This window comes from Bombina bombina, chromosome 12 (assembly GCF_027579735.1).
Source record: "Bombina bombina isolate aBomBom1 chromosome 12, aBomBom1.pri, whole genome shotgun sequence".
Lineage (NCBI taxonomy): Eukaryota > Metazoa > Chordata > Amphibia > Anura > Bombinatoridae > Bombina > Bombina bombina.
In genome coordinates this window covers 128135850-128155289 of record NC_069510.1, presented here as the reverse complement: position 1 = coordinate 128155289, position 19440 = coordinate 128135850, and the positions used below count along the sequence as shown (strand labels likewise).

The following is a 19440-nucleotide window of genomic DNA, read 5'->3' as shown; positions in this document are numbered from 1 at the left end:
CTTAACCCCCCTCATCTGCCACAGATCACTGTGGCACACTGCTCTACAATGTGTTGTTGCTGCTGCCTGGCAGGTAAGGAGTTAAATCTGTTTTTACTGTCCTTTACAAATCAAACAAAGCCCCGCCTATGCTTGCTAAGCTGCACTTTCAATTACATTGCTTTTTAAGCTCTAAGATACAGACAAATGACATTCTAAGAGTATGATTAGTAAAAAAAAAGCCATAACAGTGGCCTTGTAAATTAGTTTTACTGTTACCCAACCATCTAACAGAGGCTATGGCGATATGAGGGACTTCAGGACACCCTAAACAGGTAGTACTTGGCTTTTCCTAATTCCATGTTTTCAATACTTTGACTGAGCTGTAGCTAATAGAACAGCACTGATTGGTGTCAGTCTGTTAGATCTGCCTAATGAATCTTATGCATAAATTCACATACTAGGTTTACACCACATATGACGCGATGTCATACTAGGTTTACACCACATATGACGCGATGTCACGTGACATCAAATCGACTGTCAAGTTAATAAAGCACAATAACCTACTTCCTTTGCAAATAGAATTGCTAGACTAATCTTTGGTAACCATGGCATTAACTTTACAAACTGACAGTCATTACCTGTGCACACTCCATTCCTTCTTATGAAACCTGTGGGACAGCGGGCTATACTGCTCTGACCGAGCAAGTTTGCATTTTGGCTGAAGGATAGCCAGGTATATACGTTGTTTCCATGAATTCGTCCACTTGTGAGAGCCCCCTCAATCTGTGGGCCACTGTTACCAAAAGCTGAATTGTTCCCAATCCTCTCCAGCCCGGCACACGACCTGCCATCTACCAAAAGCTGCTTTCCAGGGGGGCAAAGGCATTTGTAGCTGCCAGCCATATTTTGGCACTGAAACGCACAGGGTTTGGGTATTTGTTGGCACTCATTAATATCTAGAAATAAAAAGGGATACAAATTAAGTAAAAAGACTGGATGATTTAAAGGGACACTAAAGTCAAAAAGGAAAATTTATTCTTACCTGATAAATTTGTTTCTTTTACGATACGATGAGACCACGGATTTCATCCTTACTTGTGGGGTTACGGCTCCTGGTCAGCAGGAGGAGGCAAAGAGCTCCACAGCAGAGCTGTATAAATAGCTCCTTCCTTCCCTCCCAACCCAGTCATTAGACCAAAGTTAGGAAAAGAAAGGAAAAGCCAAGAAGCACAGGTGACTGAAGTTTAACAAAAACAAAGATCTGTCTCATAAAAACAAGGCAGGCCGTGGACTCATCGTATCATAAAAGAAACTAATTTATCAGGTAAGAATAAATTTTCCTTTTCTTTTTCAAGATACGATGAGTCGACTGATTTCATCCTTACTCGTGGGATACAATACCAAAGCTACAGGACATGGATGAAACGGTAGGGACAAGACAGGGAACCCAAACGGAAGGCACCACTGCTGAAGGAACTTTCCTCCCAAAAATAGCTTTAGAGGAGGCAAAAGTATCAAATTCGCAAAATCTTGAAAAAGTGTGAAGAGACGACCAAGTCGCTGCCTTGTAAATCCGTTCAACAGAAGCATTACTGAATGCCCATGAGGAAGCCACAGCCCTAGCGGAATGAGCCGTAATTCTTTTAGGAGGCTGCTGTCCAGCAGTCCCATATGCAAAACGGATGACACTCTTCAACCAAAAAGAAAGAAAAAAGGTAGCCGTAGCTTTCTGACCCCTACGATTCCTTGAAAAAAAAAAAAAAAAGAAACAAGGAAGATGATTGACTAAGATCCAAAGCCGCCTGTAAGCAGAACTTCAAGGCATGGACCATGTCCAAATTATGTAACAGCCGCTCCTTCATAGAAGGATGAGGACTCAAGGAAAATTTTTTTAATTTGAAACAACCTGAAGAAGAAACCCAGGTTTGGTACATGGCACCACCTTATCAGAATGAAAAATAAGATAAGGAGAATCACATTGCAATGTCGAAAACACAGAAACTGAGAGCAGAAGAAATAGCAACCAAAAATAAAACTTTCTAAGATACTTAATATCTTATGGAATGCATAGGTTCAAACTGAACCCCGTGAAAAACTTTAAGGTCTAAATTCAAACTCCAAAGAGGAGCAAATAAATTAAACACGGGACTGATTCAAGTCAGAACCTGAGAGAAAAAAAAAAAAAAATCCTGACGACTGATGTAAACCACTGTCGTTATGTCGCCCAACTGGAAGCAGATTAAATTGGCCAAAGCCAACCAAGGCCAGGTCCGAAGCAGGTTAGCCCTTGCTAACCCCTAGAATGTTTATGGAGAGAAGAGACTCGCTTGAGTGAATACACCCTAAGCTCTGAAGTTCCAGACTGTTCCTCAACCGAAAAGACTGCAAAAGCATGTCCCCTTAGATAAATGCTCCATCGACAACCACCACAGAAAAAAAAATTCCCTCATCTCCTGAGCTAGAGATTACAGTAAACAAAGCTGGCAAAACACCAGTCCGCTGCCTGAGCAAACAGTAAGATGTCCATTGTCGCCACCATCAATCCAATTACTTCCATGTACTGAGCCACTGATGGCTGAGGATTGGACTGAAGAGCTCGACATGTATTCAGAATTTCTTCTGACGGGGGGTCAGACAGTAAGGAATTCTGAAGGATACAGAGTCGATGAGAGTTCCCAGGAAGGGTACCCTTGTCTGCGGAATTAATAAACTCCTCACTATATTCACCTTCCACCCGTGAGTTCTCAGGAAGGATCTCACAAAGTCGAAATGGGGCATGGATCTAGATAAAAACGGCACGCAATGCCCCGTGGTCTTAGAACCGCTAGAAGAGACCCCATAATCTCTGAAAGAACTCTGAATGCCGTGGCCAGACCGAAAGGGAGAACCACGAACTGAAAATGTTCGACCAGAAAGTCACACCTCAGAAACCTGAGATGATCTCTGTGGAAAAGAACATGAAGATATGCATCCTCAGATCTACTGTCATAAATTGACCCTCCTGGATCAATGGAAGAAGGGTCCCAATAGCATCTTATTGAGACTCCTGAGGACCAAAACAGAACTGAAAGTTCCCATCTTGAAGACTACAAACTGACTTGATAAAGCCCCTGTCCCAGTAATGGAACGGGACAAATCACTCCCAAAGAAGAGAGGACACTCCCACAATGTAAGAACACCTCATTTCATCTGGTTTGCAGATATTCGTGAATAAAAAAAATCTTCCGAGAAGAATTTCCAAATTCAGTTTGCATCCCTGAGACAGGGATCCTGAACAATCTGTGCACAAGCCCAAATGGCAAGGAAATCTGCTCTCTACAAGATCCGGTCCCGATTCAGCAGCGAGTTCTCGCTTATCCACCCATGTTCCAAGAATGGTTGTGTTTCCCAGCAGCTTTAATTGCAAATAGATTCCCTCTAGCTTAGGAGATATTCCCTCTCCAGGACCAAGTAAAGTCAGTCCCTTGTAATGCCTTGTCATGTATGAGGTGTATGCCTTTAAATTCAACCTTATTTAAGGCTGCTCCTCCCCCTCTCACCTGCCGTTTAATGCAGTTGTATACTGTTTCCCAAGAGAGACGCTAGCACAACTCAATTCCTGGCTCAATTATAGTGAACTGATACATTATTCCTCAAAGAATTAATCTACTACTGCCACAGACCCTGTGTGCCTACTGTGACATCCTGCCACAGACCTGACCTGGATTACAATTAGAAGCTAACCGCCGAGTGACACAGGGTTTCCAAACTCTAACAGCGGACCAGCACTCACCGCTTCAGCTCCAGTGACTCATACCCAATCTCCTGAGTTTCCGCATTTAGTCCGTGAGCTACGCTGGTGTTGCCCTCATCCTATCCAGACTATCACCTCATCAGCGCGGGTCTCCCCGCAAACAACCTAACCACTCTGCCACCACAACAGCGCGGGTCTCCCCGCAAACAAGCCTCTCACAGCTCTACACTGCTGCGCTCCGTCGTAGCCTGTCAGAGATTCCCGCCAGCTGATTGGTGCTCACGCACACACCCTCTTCTCTCGCAGCACACAGCCTGCAGCTGTACCGCTCTCCCTCTGTTGCTGCCTGTTCTCAATCTGAAAGCTGTTCCACTCACCTGCGAGCAAACAAGAGAGTTACTTCCAGTTACTACTTGATTATCATTCTACTGATCTACATCTCATCAGTTGTGGCTAACTTCCATAATTAAAGGTGCACCTTCTAAGGAATAACTAGTGGTTTAACCGGACTTTCTCCTGTAACCTACAATCACTGACTCTCACAGGAGTGATTAACTCTTTCTTCCTCTTTCTATCCAGCATAAGCTCTTACTAGAATTACCTGAGTAACTACACATACCAGCAAATATATTAGTTGTTCCATCTGCAGTTGAGATCCAACTTCCAAGCTTATTCTGATTTCAGAGACAGAGTGTGACATGCCTTGACAGGAGCCTAGACTGATACATCCTGAAATCTTTAAAAGAAGTCTGTCCTGCGAGATTCTACATAAACATCAAAGCAATATGCTACCGCACAAGTGTGTAAGCAGCTCAACAGGAATAGTAGAGTGTTTCCATCATAAGGACAGTCCGTCCAGATTCCCTGACAGCGTCAGCTATTAAAGAGCAGCTAATCACCCATAAGGGTCTCAACGCACTGATTCTATCGACCTCAGAAGTGCGAAAGACAGTGGAACTCACCAGGGATCGAACCTGCAATCCTTGGGTTGCTACAGAGCTCAACCACAGTGCAGTAGCATGCTGAGCTATCTGTCCAGCTCATTAAGCACTTTATAGAAATCGGAAAATTCCAAAGTATCTCAGCAATATAGAGTAAGTATTGGAAACAGTAAATATTGAAAAACTTCCTCAAAGAATGTTTCCTACCATGTGGAAACAAAACATAAGGCCCCATAACTCCGAATGGAGAGTTAAAAAGGAGGCGCAGGGCACCTCCACTGAATACTACAGGAGAAAAGAATGGCATACCAATGTCAACCTTTTCCTAATCGCAATCTCCTTAGAGAGAGAGTAGATATATTTTTATTTATTTATTTATTTTTAAAAAAAGTCTTCTGAAGTCTGAACAAGAAACCTCAGTATGTACATTTTTGTGCCATCTCCAATCACAAAAGATGAAGGAACAAATAACGTAAAGTTGTTTTACAAAATTTGCACAGAAAAGGACGGTACTGTCTCTAAGTCTTAAAAGAAACTGATTTAAACATTCTGGTGTTGATTGTCCCTTTAACTGCAAAGGGCTACAATGCACCTATGTATGTCTATATAGGTATACCCATGTATTTATGAATGAATGTACTGGGTACTAGAAAAGTGTGGCTAATCACCCGTAAGGGTCTCAAGGCGCTGCTCATTTTATCAACCTCTGAAGGATGAAATGTTGAGCTGACCTCGTCGGTGACCCAACCTGCAACCCTTGGGTTGCTACAGAACTCAGCCCCAGTGCCTTAGCATGCAGAGTCAGCTGTCCGGGGTCTTTTGTCATATTTGCGAGCATTTGTTCCATCCTAAGACACAATGGATGAAATAACAAATAAACAGCTGAAAATTTTTAAAATAAAATCAACAAATGAAAAATGTTACCGTCACTTTCAATACTAAACAGCAACTTTTTTTTACTATGCACATGAGAGTTGGATTGATGAACTGTAGTAGTTCTCAGAAAACATGCTGAAGTGCCCAACCAAAAGGTATGTGATGCCTATCATCCACTCACTTCCCTTTCCCAAAACGCACATTTTCTGTAGACCTGCAAAGTGTTTGAGTAACAATGAACTATAGAAAAACAGTCAAACTGCACTCTCTCAGCGAGTTAGACCCACAATGAAAGGGAAATTAACACTGGGTTTTGTGAAACGCACTGCCCCCGGTATACTTCATTAAGAGCGAATCCCCCCCCCAGTCGTCACAAAGCTCCGCCCCTAGTGGGCGTGACGACGTTCCAACTCCCGGCACTTGCAGAATTAGAAGAGGAAGCGCCTGAAAGCGGCGCAAACAAGCCACTCCGCCCATTGTGGGCGTGAAGACTCCAACCTCTGTAAAAACTTCGCTCTAGGTATAGCGAGAGCGCCAGAAAACGGCGCGAACTAGTAACTCCGTCCATCGTGGGCGTATACCACTAAATCTCCCGGGAGGCTCAAGTATTACAAAAAGGAAATTTATGCTTACCTGATAAATGTATTTCTTTTACGATATGACGAGTCCACGGATTTCATCCTTACTTATGGGATTACGCCTACTGGTCAGCAGGAAGTGGCAAAGAGCACCACAGCAGAGCTGTATATATAGCTCCTCCCTTCCCTCCCACTCCAGTCATTCGACCGAAGTTAGGAAGAGAAAGGAAAAGCCAAAACGTGCAAAGGTGACTGAAGTGCAACAAAAAGCAAGTAAATACCTGTCTTAGAAATGACAGGGTGGGCCGTGGACTCGTCATATCGTAAAATAAATAAATTTATCAGGTAAGCATAAATTTCCTTTTCTTTTGCAAGATATGACGAGTCCACAGATTTCATCCTTACTTATGGGATACAATACCAAAGCTATAGGACACGGATGAAAGGGAGGGACAAGACAGGAACCTAAATGGAAGGCACCACTGCTTGAAGAACCTCTCTCCCAAAAACAGCCTCAGATGAAGCAAAAGTATCAAATTGATAACATTTTGAAAAAGTGAAGAGACGACCAAGTTGCAGCCTTGCAAATCTGTTCAACAGAAGCATCATTTTTAAATGCCCATGAGGAAGCCACAGCCCTAGTAGAATGAGCCGTAATTCTTTCAAGAGGCTGCTGTCCAGCAGTCTCATATGCCAGACGGATGATACTCTTCAGCCAAAAAGAAAGAGGTAGCCGTAGCTTTCTGGCCCCTACGCTTTCCAGAAAAAAAAAAAAAAAAACAACAAATAAAGATGATTGACGAAATTCCTTAGTCGCCTGCAAGTAAAACTTCAGCGCACGGACCACATCCAAGTTATGTAACAGACGTTCCTTCTTCGAAGGATTAGGACATGATGGAACAACTATTTCCTGATTAATATTCTTATTTGAAACAACCTTAAGGAAACCAGGTTTGGTACGTAAAAACCACCTTATCAGAATGGAAGATAAGGCAAGTCACATTGTAACGCTGAAAGCTCAGACACTCTACGAGCAGAAAAAATAGCAACCAAAAATAAAACCTTCCAAGATAACTTAATATCTATGGAATGCATGGGTTCAAATGGAACCCCTTGAAGAACATTAAAGGGACAGTCTAGTATAAATTCAGATAGGACTTAATTTGAATCAACTTTCCAATTTACTTTTATCATCAAATGCTTTTTTCTCTTGGTATTCTTAGTTTAAACAAAACATAGGTAGGCTAATTTCTAAGCCTTTGAGGGCTGCCTCTTATCACATGATTTTTAAATCTCTTTTCAACACAGAGACAGAAAGTACACGTGGGCCATATAGATAACACTGTTCAGGCACAGGGGGTTATTTAAGATTTAGCACAAAACAATGCTACATTTAAGACAATAGAGAATAAACAGTCAGTCATGTGATCAGGGGGCTGGAAGAAGGTTCTTAGATACAAGGTAATCAGAGGTAAAAAGTATATTAATATAACAGTGTTGGTTATGCAAAACTGGGAAATGGGTAATAAAGGGATTATCTATCTTTTAAAACAACAATTCTATGGTAGACTGTCCCTTTAAGAACTAAATTCAAACTCCAGGGTGGAGCAATTGGTCTAAACACAAGCTTGATTCTGGTTAGAGCCTGACAAAAAGACTGAACGTCTGGAACATCTGCCAAACATTTGTGTAGTAAAATCGACAAAGCAGAGATTTGTCCCTTTAAGGAACTTGCTGATAACCCTTTCTCCAATCCTTCTTGGAGATTAGATAGAATCCTGGGAATCCTAACTACTCCATGAGTAGCCCTTGGATTCGCACCAATAAAGATATTTACGCCATATCTTATAGTAGATCTTTCTAGTAACACGCTTACGTGCATGAATCAAAGTATCAATGACCGAATAAGAGAACCCCCGCTTAGATAAAATCAAGCGTTCAATCTCCAAGCAGTCAGCTGAAGAGAATCTAGATTCGGATGTTGGAAGGATCCCTGAATGAGAAGGTCCCGCCTCAATGGAAGCTTCCACGGCGGCAGAGAGGACATGTCCACTAGATCGGCATACCAAGTCCTGCGAGGCCACACAGGCGCGATTAGAATTACTGAAGCCCTCTCCTGTTTGATCCGTACAATCACCCGGGAAAGGAGAGCAAACGGTGGAAACGCATAAGTTAAGTTGAACGACCAAGACACTGCCAAGGCATCTATCAGTTCAGCCTGAGGATCCCTTGACCTGGATCCGTATCTTGGGAGCTTGGCATCCTGACGAGACGCCATCAGATCCAATTCCGGTCTGCCCCATCTGAGAATCAGGGTGGCAAAGACCTCCGGATGGAGTTCCCACTCCCCCGGATGAAACGTCTGTCTGCTTATTAAGTCCGCTTCCCAGCTGTCCACTCCTGGGATGTAGATTGCTGACAGATAAGAGTGAGCCTCCGCCCACCGAATTATCTTGGATACTTCTGTCATCTCTAAGGAACTCCTTGTTCCTCCGATGATTGATGTAAGCCACAGTCGTGATGTTTTTCGACTGAAAACGGATGAATTTGCCAAAGCCAACTGAGGCCAAGCCTGAAGCACATTGAATATTGCTCTCAATTCCAGAATATTGATTGGAAGTAGAGACTCCAACTGAGTCCACACACCCTGAGCCTTCAGGGAATTCCAGACTGCACCCCAAATTAGTAGACTAGCGTCAGTTGTCACCATCTTCCTGGGTGCTGTGGCCAACCCAAAAGGAAGAGCCACGAACAGAAAATGTTTGTCCAGGAAGGCAAACCTTAGGAACTGATGATCCTTGTGGATAGGAATATGAAGGTATGCATCCTTCAAGTCCATGGTAGTCCTATATTGACTCTCCTGGATCAATGGTAGAATTGTTTGAACAGTCTCCGTCTTGAAGGATGGGACTCTGAGAAACTTGTTTAGACTCTTGAGATCTAAAATGGGTCTGAACGTTCCCTCTTTTTTGGGAACCACAAAAAGATTGGAGTAAAACCCCTGCCCCAGTATTGGAACGGGACGAATTACTCTCATAGTAGAGAGGTCTTTTACACAACGTAACAACGCCTCTTTATCTGGTCTACAGACAATTGTGAAAGAAGGAACCTCCCCCTTGAGAGAATTTTTGAATTCCAGTAGATACCCTTGAGACACGATTTCCAGTGTCCAGGGGTCCTGAACATCTTACCCAAGCCTGGGTAAAGAGAGAAAGTCTGCCCCATACTAGATCCGGTCCCGGACCAGGGACCGCCCCTTCATGCTGTATTAGGCTTCTTGGGTTGTTTACCTTTGTTCCAAGCCTGGTTGGGTCTCCAGACAGCCTTGGCTTGAGCAAAATTCCATTCCTGTTTAGTGGAAGGAGAAACGGGGACTCCTTTGAAGTTCCGAAAGGAACGAGAATTATTTTGTTTACCCCTCAGTTTAGCTGCTTTATCCTGAGGTACGAGATGACCCTTACCTCCCGTAATGTCAGAAATGATTTCTTTCAAGTCCGGCCCGAATAGGGTTTTCCCTTTGAAAGGAATAGCCAAAAGCTTTGACTTAGATGACACATCAGCAGACCAAGACTTTAACCATAACGCTCTATGCGCTAAAATGGCAAATCCGGCATTCTTAGCCGCCAACTTGGCAATCTGAAAGGCAGCGTCCGTAATTAAAGAATTAGCCATCTTAAGAGCCTTAATTCTATCTAAAATTTGCTCTAAAGGAGTCAGTCTTAAGAGACTCTTCTAAGGCGTCAAACCAGAAGGCCGCCGCAGTTGTGACTGGCACAATGCAGGCCGTCAGTTGTAACAGAAAACCCTGATGAATAAATAACTTCTTTAGCAGACCCTCCAACTTTTTAGCCATAGGGTCTTTGAAAGCACAACTGTCCTCAATAGGAATAGTAGTACGCTTAGCCAGGGTAGATTTAGCTCCCTCCACCTAAGGGACTGTTTGCCAAGAGTATCGGACAGTGTCAGCTATGGGATACATTTTCTTAAAATTAGGAGAAGGTGAGAACAGGATACCCGGTCTTTCCCATTCCCGCATAATAATTTTCGATATTCTTAGGAACCGGAAAAACAGAGTAAGCAGGCACTTCAAAATATTTGTCCATCTTACACAATTTCTCTGGTGGAACCACAATAGAGTAACAGTCATCCAGAGTCGCTAAAACCTCCCAAACAGGCAGAGGTGTTCAAGCTTAAATCTAAATGACATTACGTCCGAGTCCGTCTGAGGTAACACTTCCAGAGTCAGAAAGTTCCCCCTCAGACAGAAGTTCCCTGACCCCTAATTCAGATCCCTGTGAGGGTACATCAGAAATAGCCATCAAAGCATCAGAAGTTGCAGGGTTCAGAGTGGCCTCTGTCCTACTGCGTTTGCCCTGCAATACTGGCAACTTAGACAAAACCTCTGTAAGGGTAGATGACATAACTGCAGCCATATCCTGCAGTGTAAATGAAATGGACGCGGTTGAAGAACACAGCGTCGCTTGGGTGGGCGTTAAAGGTTGTGACGCTTGGGGAGAAAGTAGCGGCATACCCCGATTCTCCTCAGTCTGAGTATCATCCTTAGACATATTTGCATATCTGTTCATTATATTGTAAGGCCCTTTCAGTACATGAGGGACAAAAAGTAAGAGGGGGTTTCACATTGGCATCTAAACACATAGAACATGTACTTTCCTGAAGTTCAGACATGCTAGACTAGCAATAACAATAGTCGTTCTTTACTTGATATAATGAACTCTGAAGTCAAAACATATACTAAATTATTATTTTTTTTAACTAAAGTGTATTGCGCCTTTAAATAATAAAAGCGCAACAATTTTTCGGGTTATCAGACAAAACAACGTTTGCAGCAATAAAAATGTCCTTATGTGCCCAAAATAGCTTAACAATATTGCATCACTTGTTAGGTGATGTTATATATCAATTTATATCAATTCAGGCCCCTGCACCTCGCCACAGCTCTGCTGCGGCACCTACCTGCCCCCAGATCACACTGAAGAAACGTTCTCAAGTCTCTCTGTACCCTACGAGTACCAAACTGAGCTAGTACCCACCGGAGCCTCAGAACCTTGCTGCCGAACCGGAAAACACACTGCGCGGCTGAGCACGCGAAAATAGGCCCCGTCCACCGTGGGCGTAACTTAGCCTTACCGAGGCCCGCATGGGTAGATAAAACAACATGTCTGTCTTCCAACTATATTAAAGCCATGTGCCCCTCTTATACACACAACACAATAAGCGCATCTCAGTGAATATTGTCTCCTGCCAAGCCAGTTATATCGTAACAGCCAGCAACCGCAGCTCCCAGCGTCAGCCCACACATCAAATTTAAAGTGAAACACCAACACACTATTAAATAAGTAAAATAAAAGGGAATTCCAGGAACACCATTTCTCCTATAGTGAATACTGATAACCCCTCCCCAGTTAGGTAATAATGTCAGCCTGTTCTGATGTATCAAGTCTCCCCAGAAACAAAAGACTGAACATACCTCAATGCTGCTTGTAGCATGACAGTTCTCCACACTGAAGATGTTTCTTTACACTACCTTCAACTGCTCTGTGGGAACCAGCATGGATCTTAGATAACTTTTGCTATCAACAACATCAGGGCAGAAAAATAAAAATGTCTCCACTCCTCTTGGGAAGTTATAGACTGACTATTTCTTCCTGAGAAAAATAGTACTCACTGGCACCATTTTAAAATAATAAACTCTTGATTGAAGAATCTAAACACCTCACTTTACCTCTTCCTATCACTAACACAGGCAAAGAGAATGACTGGAGTGGGAGGGAAGTGAGGAGCTATATATATATATATACAGCTCTGCTGTGGTGCTCTTTGCCACTTCCTGCTGGCCAGGAGGCGTAATCCTCATAAGTAAGGGTGAAATCCGTGGACTGGTCATATCTTGTAAAACAAAAACGTATCTTAAGTCAAATAATTAATTGTGAATGACAAAAACGATACTGTGTCTTTAAAATTTAAACTGAAACAATTTTTCTATAGCAAAGAGAAAAGAAAAAAAAAACAAATGTACCCTTAATGAAATAAACCAAAATTCAGACACCGCTACACCTCAGCAGGTCTGTTGAGGCGCCTACCTGCCAACCGGAGTCACCGCTGTATCTCCAGAGATGCAGACGATAAGGCTCTATAACGCTAAAACCGCTTGCTCTACTGATTGAAAAACCATGCGGTTTTAGTGTGACGCTGATCCTTCATACACCCCGACACAACTGAAAGTGCGCAGCGTAACCAGCGTGCGACAAAAAGCCCTGCCCATCGTGGGTGTAAGAAAAAAAAACCATACAAACCGACCGGCTTTACTATTAGCCAAAATAAACCGATAGGGAAAAACAAGCGTACGCCCAAGCCCCAGTGCCTGTACTTTAAGCTGCCAAAAAAGGAACCCTCCATACACAGTAAAATGTCTCCAAAGTGTCCCATGTTCTAAGCCTTATATGTGATTAAATCCCACTTTCCTCTGAGACTTTTGGCATCCTCCCAGAATTTATAAAAGTTAGCACTTACCTTAAAGGGACAGTCAAGTCCAAAAAAACTTTCATGTTTCAAATAGGGCATGTAATTTTAAACAACTTTCCAATTTACTTTTATCACCAATTTTGCTTTGTTCTCTTGGTATTCTTAGTTGAAAGCTAAATCTAGGAAGGCTCATATGATAATTTCTAAGCCCTTGAAGGCCGCCTCTAATCACATGCATTTGCTTTTCACAGCAGGGGAGAGCTAGTTCCTGTAAGCCATATAGATAACATTGTGAGCACGCCTGTGAATTGTGGCAGACACTGCACTAGTTGGCTAAAATTAAAGTCAATAGATAATAAATAAAATGTCATGTGATCAGGGGGCTGTCAGAAGATGCTTAGATACAAGGTAATCACAGAGGTAAAAAGTATATTAATATTACCGTGGTGGCTGTGCAAAACTGGGGAATGGGTAATAAAAGGATTATCTATCTTTTAAAACAACAACAATTCTGGTGTTGACTGTCCCTTTAAGTCTGTCCAACAGCAGGACAGTCCAACAGGTTTAAGAGGTCCTCTCCCTCCTATAGCCCTGTGGAGAATGATAAAGCCCGAGTTAAAATTGCTTAGGCCATTAGGATAAGGGCAGCATAAATGTATGGGAGACGCAGTGAGAATTATGTCCCACCAGTTCCCATTGCTCTAGAACAAAGCAGCACAATCTTGCACTACTTTAAAAATAATAAACTCTTGATTGAAGAATCTATGCTAACACTTAACTTTACCTGTTCCTAGCACTAACGTAGGCAAAGAGAATGACTGGAGTGGGAAGGGAGGATCTATTTAACAGCTCTGCTGTGGTGCTCTTTGCCTCCTCCTGCTGACCAGGAGGTAAATATCCCATAAGTAATGAAGATGAACAGTGGACTTGTGTCTTTAAAAAAGAAAATAAATTAGCACTTACCTCAATCTGCCTGGCAGCAAGGCAGCTCACTAGGTTTGGAGAGGTCCTTTCCCTCACATTGACCTGTGGAAAATAAGGGCAGCAACTTATTTAAATATGAGGGAGGCGCAGTGAGAATTAGGTCCCACAAGTTCCCTTTGCTTAAAAGCCACCAATGCTCTACTGAAGAGACTGAAATGGACTACAGCTACACCCTGGAGTAAAAACAGCACATACTAGTACTGCAAATAAAATAAACTCTTGATTGAAGAATCTTTTCAGACACCAAACTTTACCACTTCATTACACTATTGTAGGCAAAGTGAATGACTAGGGTTGGATGGTAGGGAGGTGATATTTAACAGCTTTGCTGTGGTGCTCTTTGCCGCCTCCTGCTGCATATGAATATCCCAATAGTAATTAGATGATCCGTGGACTTGTGTCATTAGAAAGAAATAATGATCCACTTGTAATCTGGCCTGAAGTTGGGTTATTAATGAGACGGTAAAGTCAAAATTAAACTCATGATTTAGCATATTCATAGTTTTCCTAGTACATCATTGCTGGTCCTGAGCAAACTAACAAATTATACTAAAAGAAGATTAGATAATAGAAGTAAATTAGAAAGTTGCATTCTCTATCTGAATCATGAAAGTAACTTCGACTGTACTTTGTACCTGACCTCTACTAGAGCACTAAAGGAAGCTAGCATGCTGCAAGAGATGACAGCTATACTGCATTATACAAATGGTTATACTAAATACACACCTAGGCAGGGTCTCCCGGCACCCTGAGACCTGTAGCCACGGGAGCACACACAACGGTATCCTCCTACAGAGTTCTCACACAGCTGGTTATAACGACACATGTGAGACCCATCACGGCACTCATCAATATCTAGAGGGAACACAAGGTGGCATATAAGTCAAGGAGTGGGGGCAGACAGCAATGGACAGGGAGTACTTCAGTCAGGATTTGTATCTACACTTACCAACGCAGTTTCCTGCCTCAGTGCGAGTGGTGCCTGTCGGGCAATTCTCCACACACTGGTAACTCCCTACTGTATTCTTACAGTGCTGCTGGGGCTGGCACACTCCTCTCAGGCACTCGTTAATGTCTGCAAGACAAGATACATCCCATGTTGTATACCAACTGTACGAACCATGTTACAGAGCCCTGTGATACTGTGTGCTGACAGATCCACAAAAATAAAAGCAGGAATACCCGATGCCTTATTCAGTTAATGTGACCTTCCGTCTATAAGCTGATAGTGCTTTAGCATTTGATAAATGTTGACATGTTCTAGATGAATTAAAAGGGACATTAAACACTAAATATATGCTAGATAGGAGGATGCAGAGAAAAGATTAGTCTGAGAACAACAACATTTAAAGTAATTTTTAAAGTTTCCTTAGCTGTTTAAATAGACAAAAGTGTAAAGTTTTAGTGTCTGTAAATGAATGGGAGCTGCCATGTTGTAACTTAGGTTACATTTTCATTTTCTATTACCACCCCAGTGTTAAATGTCCCTCTAAGAGAAAAAAATGTTCTTTCCTTGTCCTTTTGATTATTATGGTATTAAAATAAAATTGCTCCATAAACTTAAAGCATTAAATATTTCTGTGGGGGTATCGCTGACACTAATTAAAATATTGTAATAATAAAAACGTAATGCATAACGTATTGGAAGGGTTATTATATAAAATAGCTAATAAATGGGAATGTCACTGACCTATGCAGTGGGTGCCTCTCAGCTGGTATCCTGGGTCACATGCACATCTGTAGGAGCCAATGGTATTCAGACACCTCTGCTGGCATGGAGAGGTTTGTGTACACTCATCAACATCTGAGAGAACACAAACGTACATTTATAACAACTAAATGGTGAGGTTTTCCTTTTTAATCTGTTATCAAGTTCCTCAGATACAGCATATAGGGTACAGATAACTATGGTTACCAGGTCGCCTTGTTATGAGGTCAGAAATTTCACACAAAACAGAGCAGAAGCTTTAGTCAGACATAATACAAATGTTGCGATAGCAGGAATTTCCCATGACAAATTGCTGCACGTTTTTATGCTCCCCTAGTTCTGTACTCACCCTCACAGGCTGTTCCCTCAGAGTTGGGTCGGAAGCCAGGCCCACATCGCAAGAGACATTGGTATGAACCAGCTGTATTAATACATTCCTGCCCAACCTGGCAGTGGTGAGACCCCAGTCTACACTCATCTACGTCTGGGGACAAGACAGAAAGATCAGTGACAATATAAACACTTTCATCCTGTATAGAAAACATACGCAGATTTATTTTATACCAAATGATGTTCTTCCCTACATATCAATCCTGGAACAGTTTACATTTTGGCTGCATCAGTTAGTTAATCTCCACCATTTATTGCCAGAGCATACACCTGGCTTCTAAGTGTAGGTAGGCTAGAGGACAACAGGACCTTTACTTGCCAATATATATTTTTCTCTACACACCAAGTCATAATACATGTAGCAAATGTCCTTACTAATTCTGTAATAATGTGTGGTACATAGTATTGGCTGTGCACGCTGCCTAAAAAAATAAAAACAAATCTTAGAGCAGCACCCTTTTCAAGTCTATGTAAAGCTGCAACAGAGTCCTTTTTACATATTTTAATTACGTTTTAATGCTCACCTCGGCAGTTCATGCGATCTGCAGTCAATACGTATCCCACAGGACAGGAACAGGAGAAGCTACCCAGGTTGTTTAGGCAGTTGTGAGAGCAAGGGCTGTGCAGATCACACTCATCCTCATCTAGGAAACAAACCATAACTACAGTGAGCAGGTGCAACAAAATCCCTCGGACTGACCACTACAATCTTATACACCCTCACCTGTGCAATAGGAGTCTGCAGACTGAACAAATCCCACAGGGCATACGCCTCCATTCATCCCTGGCAGATAGAGAAAGGCCAATTACATGGATGTTGTGTTAGAAATGTGTTTTAAGTTCTGTTTTAATAAACCCAGTTTATAAAGTGTCAATACCGCTATGTTTACAGCTGCAAGGCAGTGGTAAGTTGCTATGTCACCAGAGCCCAGGAAATGGTAAGTTGACCTGGACATTTTTTCATTGCTAATATGTAAGATGACGTTATTTCATTTACAGTTTTTGGAGTTTTACAACAGTAATCTGACACAAGGACACACCCCGAGCAGTAGCGTCACAAGGGTTGGTATCACCCAGAGCGATAAGTTATGGTGTCACCCCCCAGAAAACAAAATATGTAAACGGCACTGCATTAATTATAAAGTTCATGCCTAGAGCTGCTCCCTGGCTCAGATCATCGAATGAAAGCTACAGTGCACTCTAAAAATAAATCACTAAAGAAAAGGTTTAGGCGCGCAAACTATGAAAATTCTGCTCTCTATTAAAAGTGTTAGTGCACAGCCCCGAAGCAAAAGCAGCCGGGTAAACCTTTGGTGGAAATTGCAGTGCTGGCTCAAGGGGCAAAAAATAAATAAAAATAATAATAAGTGTCTACAACTTCCCCAGTCCCACCAATGTTGACAAATGCTAGCCCCTCTAATAAAAAAAAGGAAATTTATGCTTACCTGATAAATTTATTTCTTTTACGATATGACGAGACCACGGATTTCATCCTTACTTATGGGATTATGCCTCCTGATTAGCAGGAAGTGGCAAAGAGCACCACAGCAGAGCTGTATATATAGCTCCTCCCTTCCCTTCCCTCCCACTCCAGTCATTCGACCAAAGTTAGGAAGAGAAAGGAAAAGCAGAGGTGACAAGTTTAACAAAAATAAATACCCGTCTTAGAAATGACAGGGTGGGCCGTGGACTCGTTATATCGAAAAAGAAATAAATGCATCAGGTAAGCATAAATTTCCTTTTTTTTTTTTACAAGATACGACGAGTCCACGGATTTCATCCTTACTTATGGGATACAATACCAAAGCTATAGGACAAGGATGAAAGGGACGGACAAGACAGGAACCTAAACGGAAGGCACCACAGCTTGAAGAACCTTTCTTCCAAAACCAGCCTCAGAAGAAGCAAAAGTATCAAATTGGTAAAATTTGGAAAAAGTGTGAAGAGACAACCAAGTTGCAGCCTTGCAAATCTGTTCAACAGAAGCATCGTTTTTAAATGCCCATGAGGAAGCCACAGCCCTAGTAGAATGAGCCGTAATTCTTTCAGGAGGCTGCTGTCCAGCAGTCTCATATGCCAGATGGATGATACTCTTCAGCCAAAAAGACGTAGCCGTAGCTTTCTGGCCCCTGCGCTTTCCAGAAAAAACAACAAATAATAATGATTGACGAAATTCCTTAGTCGCCTGCAAGTAAAACTTCAGGGCACGGACCACATCCAAGTTATGCAACAGACGCTCCTTCTTCGAAGGATTAGGACATGATGGAACAACTATTTCCTGATTAATATTATTATTTGAAACAACCTTAAGGAAACCAGGTTTGGTACGTAAAAACCACCTTATCAGAATGGAAGATAAGGCAAGTCACATTGTAACGCTGAAAGCTCAGACACTCTACGAGCAGAAGAAATAGCAACCAAAAATAAAACCTTCCAAGATAACTTAATATCTATGGAATGCATGGGTTCAAATGGAACCCCTTGAAGAACATTAAAGGGACAGTCTAGTATAAATTCAGATAGGACTTAATTTGAATCAACTTTCCAATTTACTTTTATCATCAAATGCTTTTTTCTCTTGGTATTCTTAGTTTAAACAAAACATAGGTAGGCTAATTTCTAAGCCTTTGAGGGCTGCCTCTTATCACATGATTTTTAAATCTCTTTTCAACACAGAGACAGAAAGTACACGTGGGCCATATAGATAACACTGTTCAGGCACAGGGGGTTATTTAAGATTTAGCACAAAACAATGCTACATTTAAGACAATAGAGAATAAACAGTCATAGTCATGTGATCAGGGGGCTGGAAGAAGGTTCTTAGATACAAGGTAATCAGAGGTAAAAAGTATATTAATATAACAGTGTTGGTTATGCAAAACTGAGAAATGGGTAATAAAGGGATTATCTATCTTTTAAAAAGACAACAATTCTATGGTAGACTGTCCCTTTAAGAACTAAATTCAAACTCCAGGGTGGAGCAATTGGTCTAAACACAAGCTTGATTCTGGTTAGAGCCTGACAAAAAGACTGAACGTCTGGAACATCTGCCAAACATTTGTATGGTAAAATTGACAAAGCAGAGATTTGTCACTAAGGAACTTGCTAATAACCCTTTCTCCAATCCTTCTTGGAGAAAAGACAGAATCCTGGGAATCCTAACTCTACTCCATGAATAGCCCTTGGATTCGTACCAATAAAGATATTTACGCCATATCTTATGGTAGATCTTTCTAGTAACAGGCTTACGTGCCTGAATCAAAGTATCAATGACCAAATCAGAGAACCCCCGCTTAGATAAAATCAGGTGTTCAAACTCCAAGCAGTCAGTTGCAGAGAAACTACATTCGGGTGTTGGAAGGGTCCCTGAATGAGAAGGTACTGCCTCAATGGAAGCTTCCACGGCGGCAGAGAGGACATGTCCACTAGATCGGCATACCAAGTCCTGCGAGGCCACGCAGGCGCGATTAGAATTACTGAAGCCCTCTCCTGTTTGATCCGTGCAATCACCCGGGGAAGGAGAGCAAACAGTGGAAACACATAAGCTAGGTTGAACGACCAAGGCATTTATCAGTTCGGCCTTAGGATCCCTTGACCTGGATCCGTATCTTGGCATTCTGACGAGACACCATCAGATCCAATTCCGGTCTGCCCCATCTGAGAATCAGGGTGGCAAAGACCTCCAGATGGAGTTCCCACTCCCCCGGATGAAACGTCCGTCTGCTTAAAAAGTCCGCTTCCCAGCTGTCCACTCCTGGG

General features: G+C 42.3%; 1 protein-coding gene across 1 annotated transcript in view; it reads right to left on the bottom strand.

Moving 5' to 3' along the window:
- The window catches only part of HMCN2 (hemicentin 2), a 542629-nt gene that overhangs the window by 30545 nt on the left and 492644 nt on the right, over positions 1 to 19440 (bottom strand). Inside the window, exons 83-89 of the mRNA XM_053695481.1 lie at positions 16406 to 16465; positions 16206 to 16325; positions 15641 to 15775; positions 15274 to 15387; positions 14533 to 14658; positions 14310 to 14438; positions 624 to 941 (exon numbers count right to left, since the gene is read on the bottom strand). Coding sequence (XP_053551456.1) covers positions 624 to 941; positions 14310 to 14438; positions 14533 to 14658; positions 15274 to 15387; positions 15641 to 15775; positions 16206 to 16325; positions 16406 to 16465 — 1002 coding nt within the window. The remainder of the gene's footprint in view (positions 1 to 623; positions 942 to 14309; positions 14439 to 14532; positions 14659 to 15273; positions 15388 to 15640; positions 15776 to 16205; positions 16326 to 16405; positions 16466 to 19440) is intronic.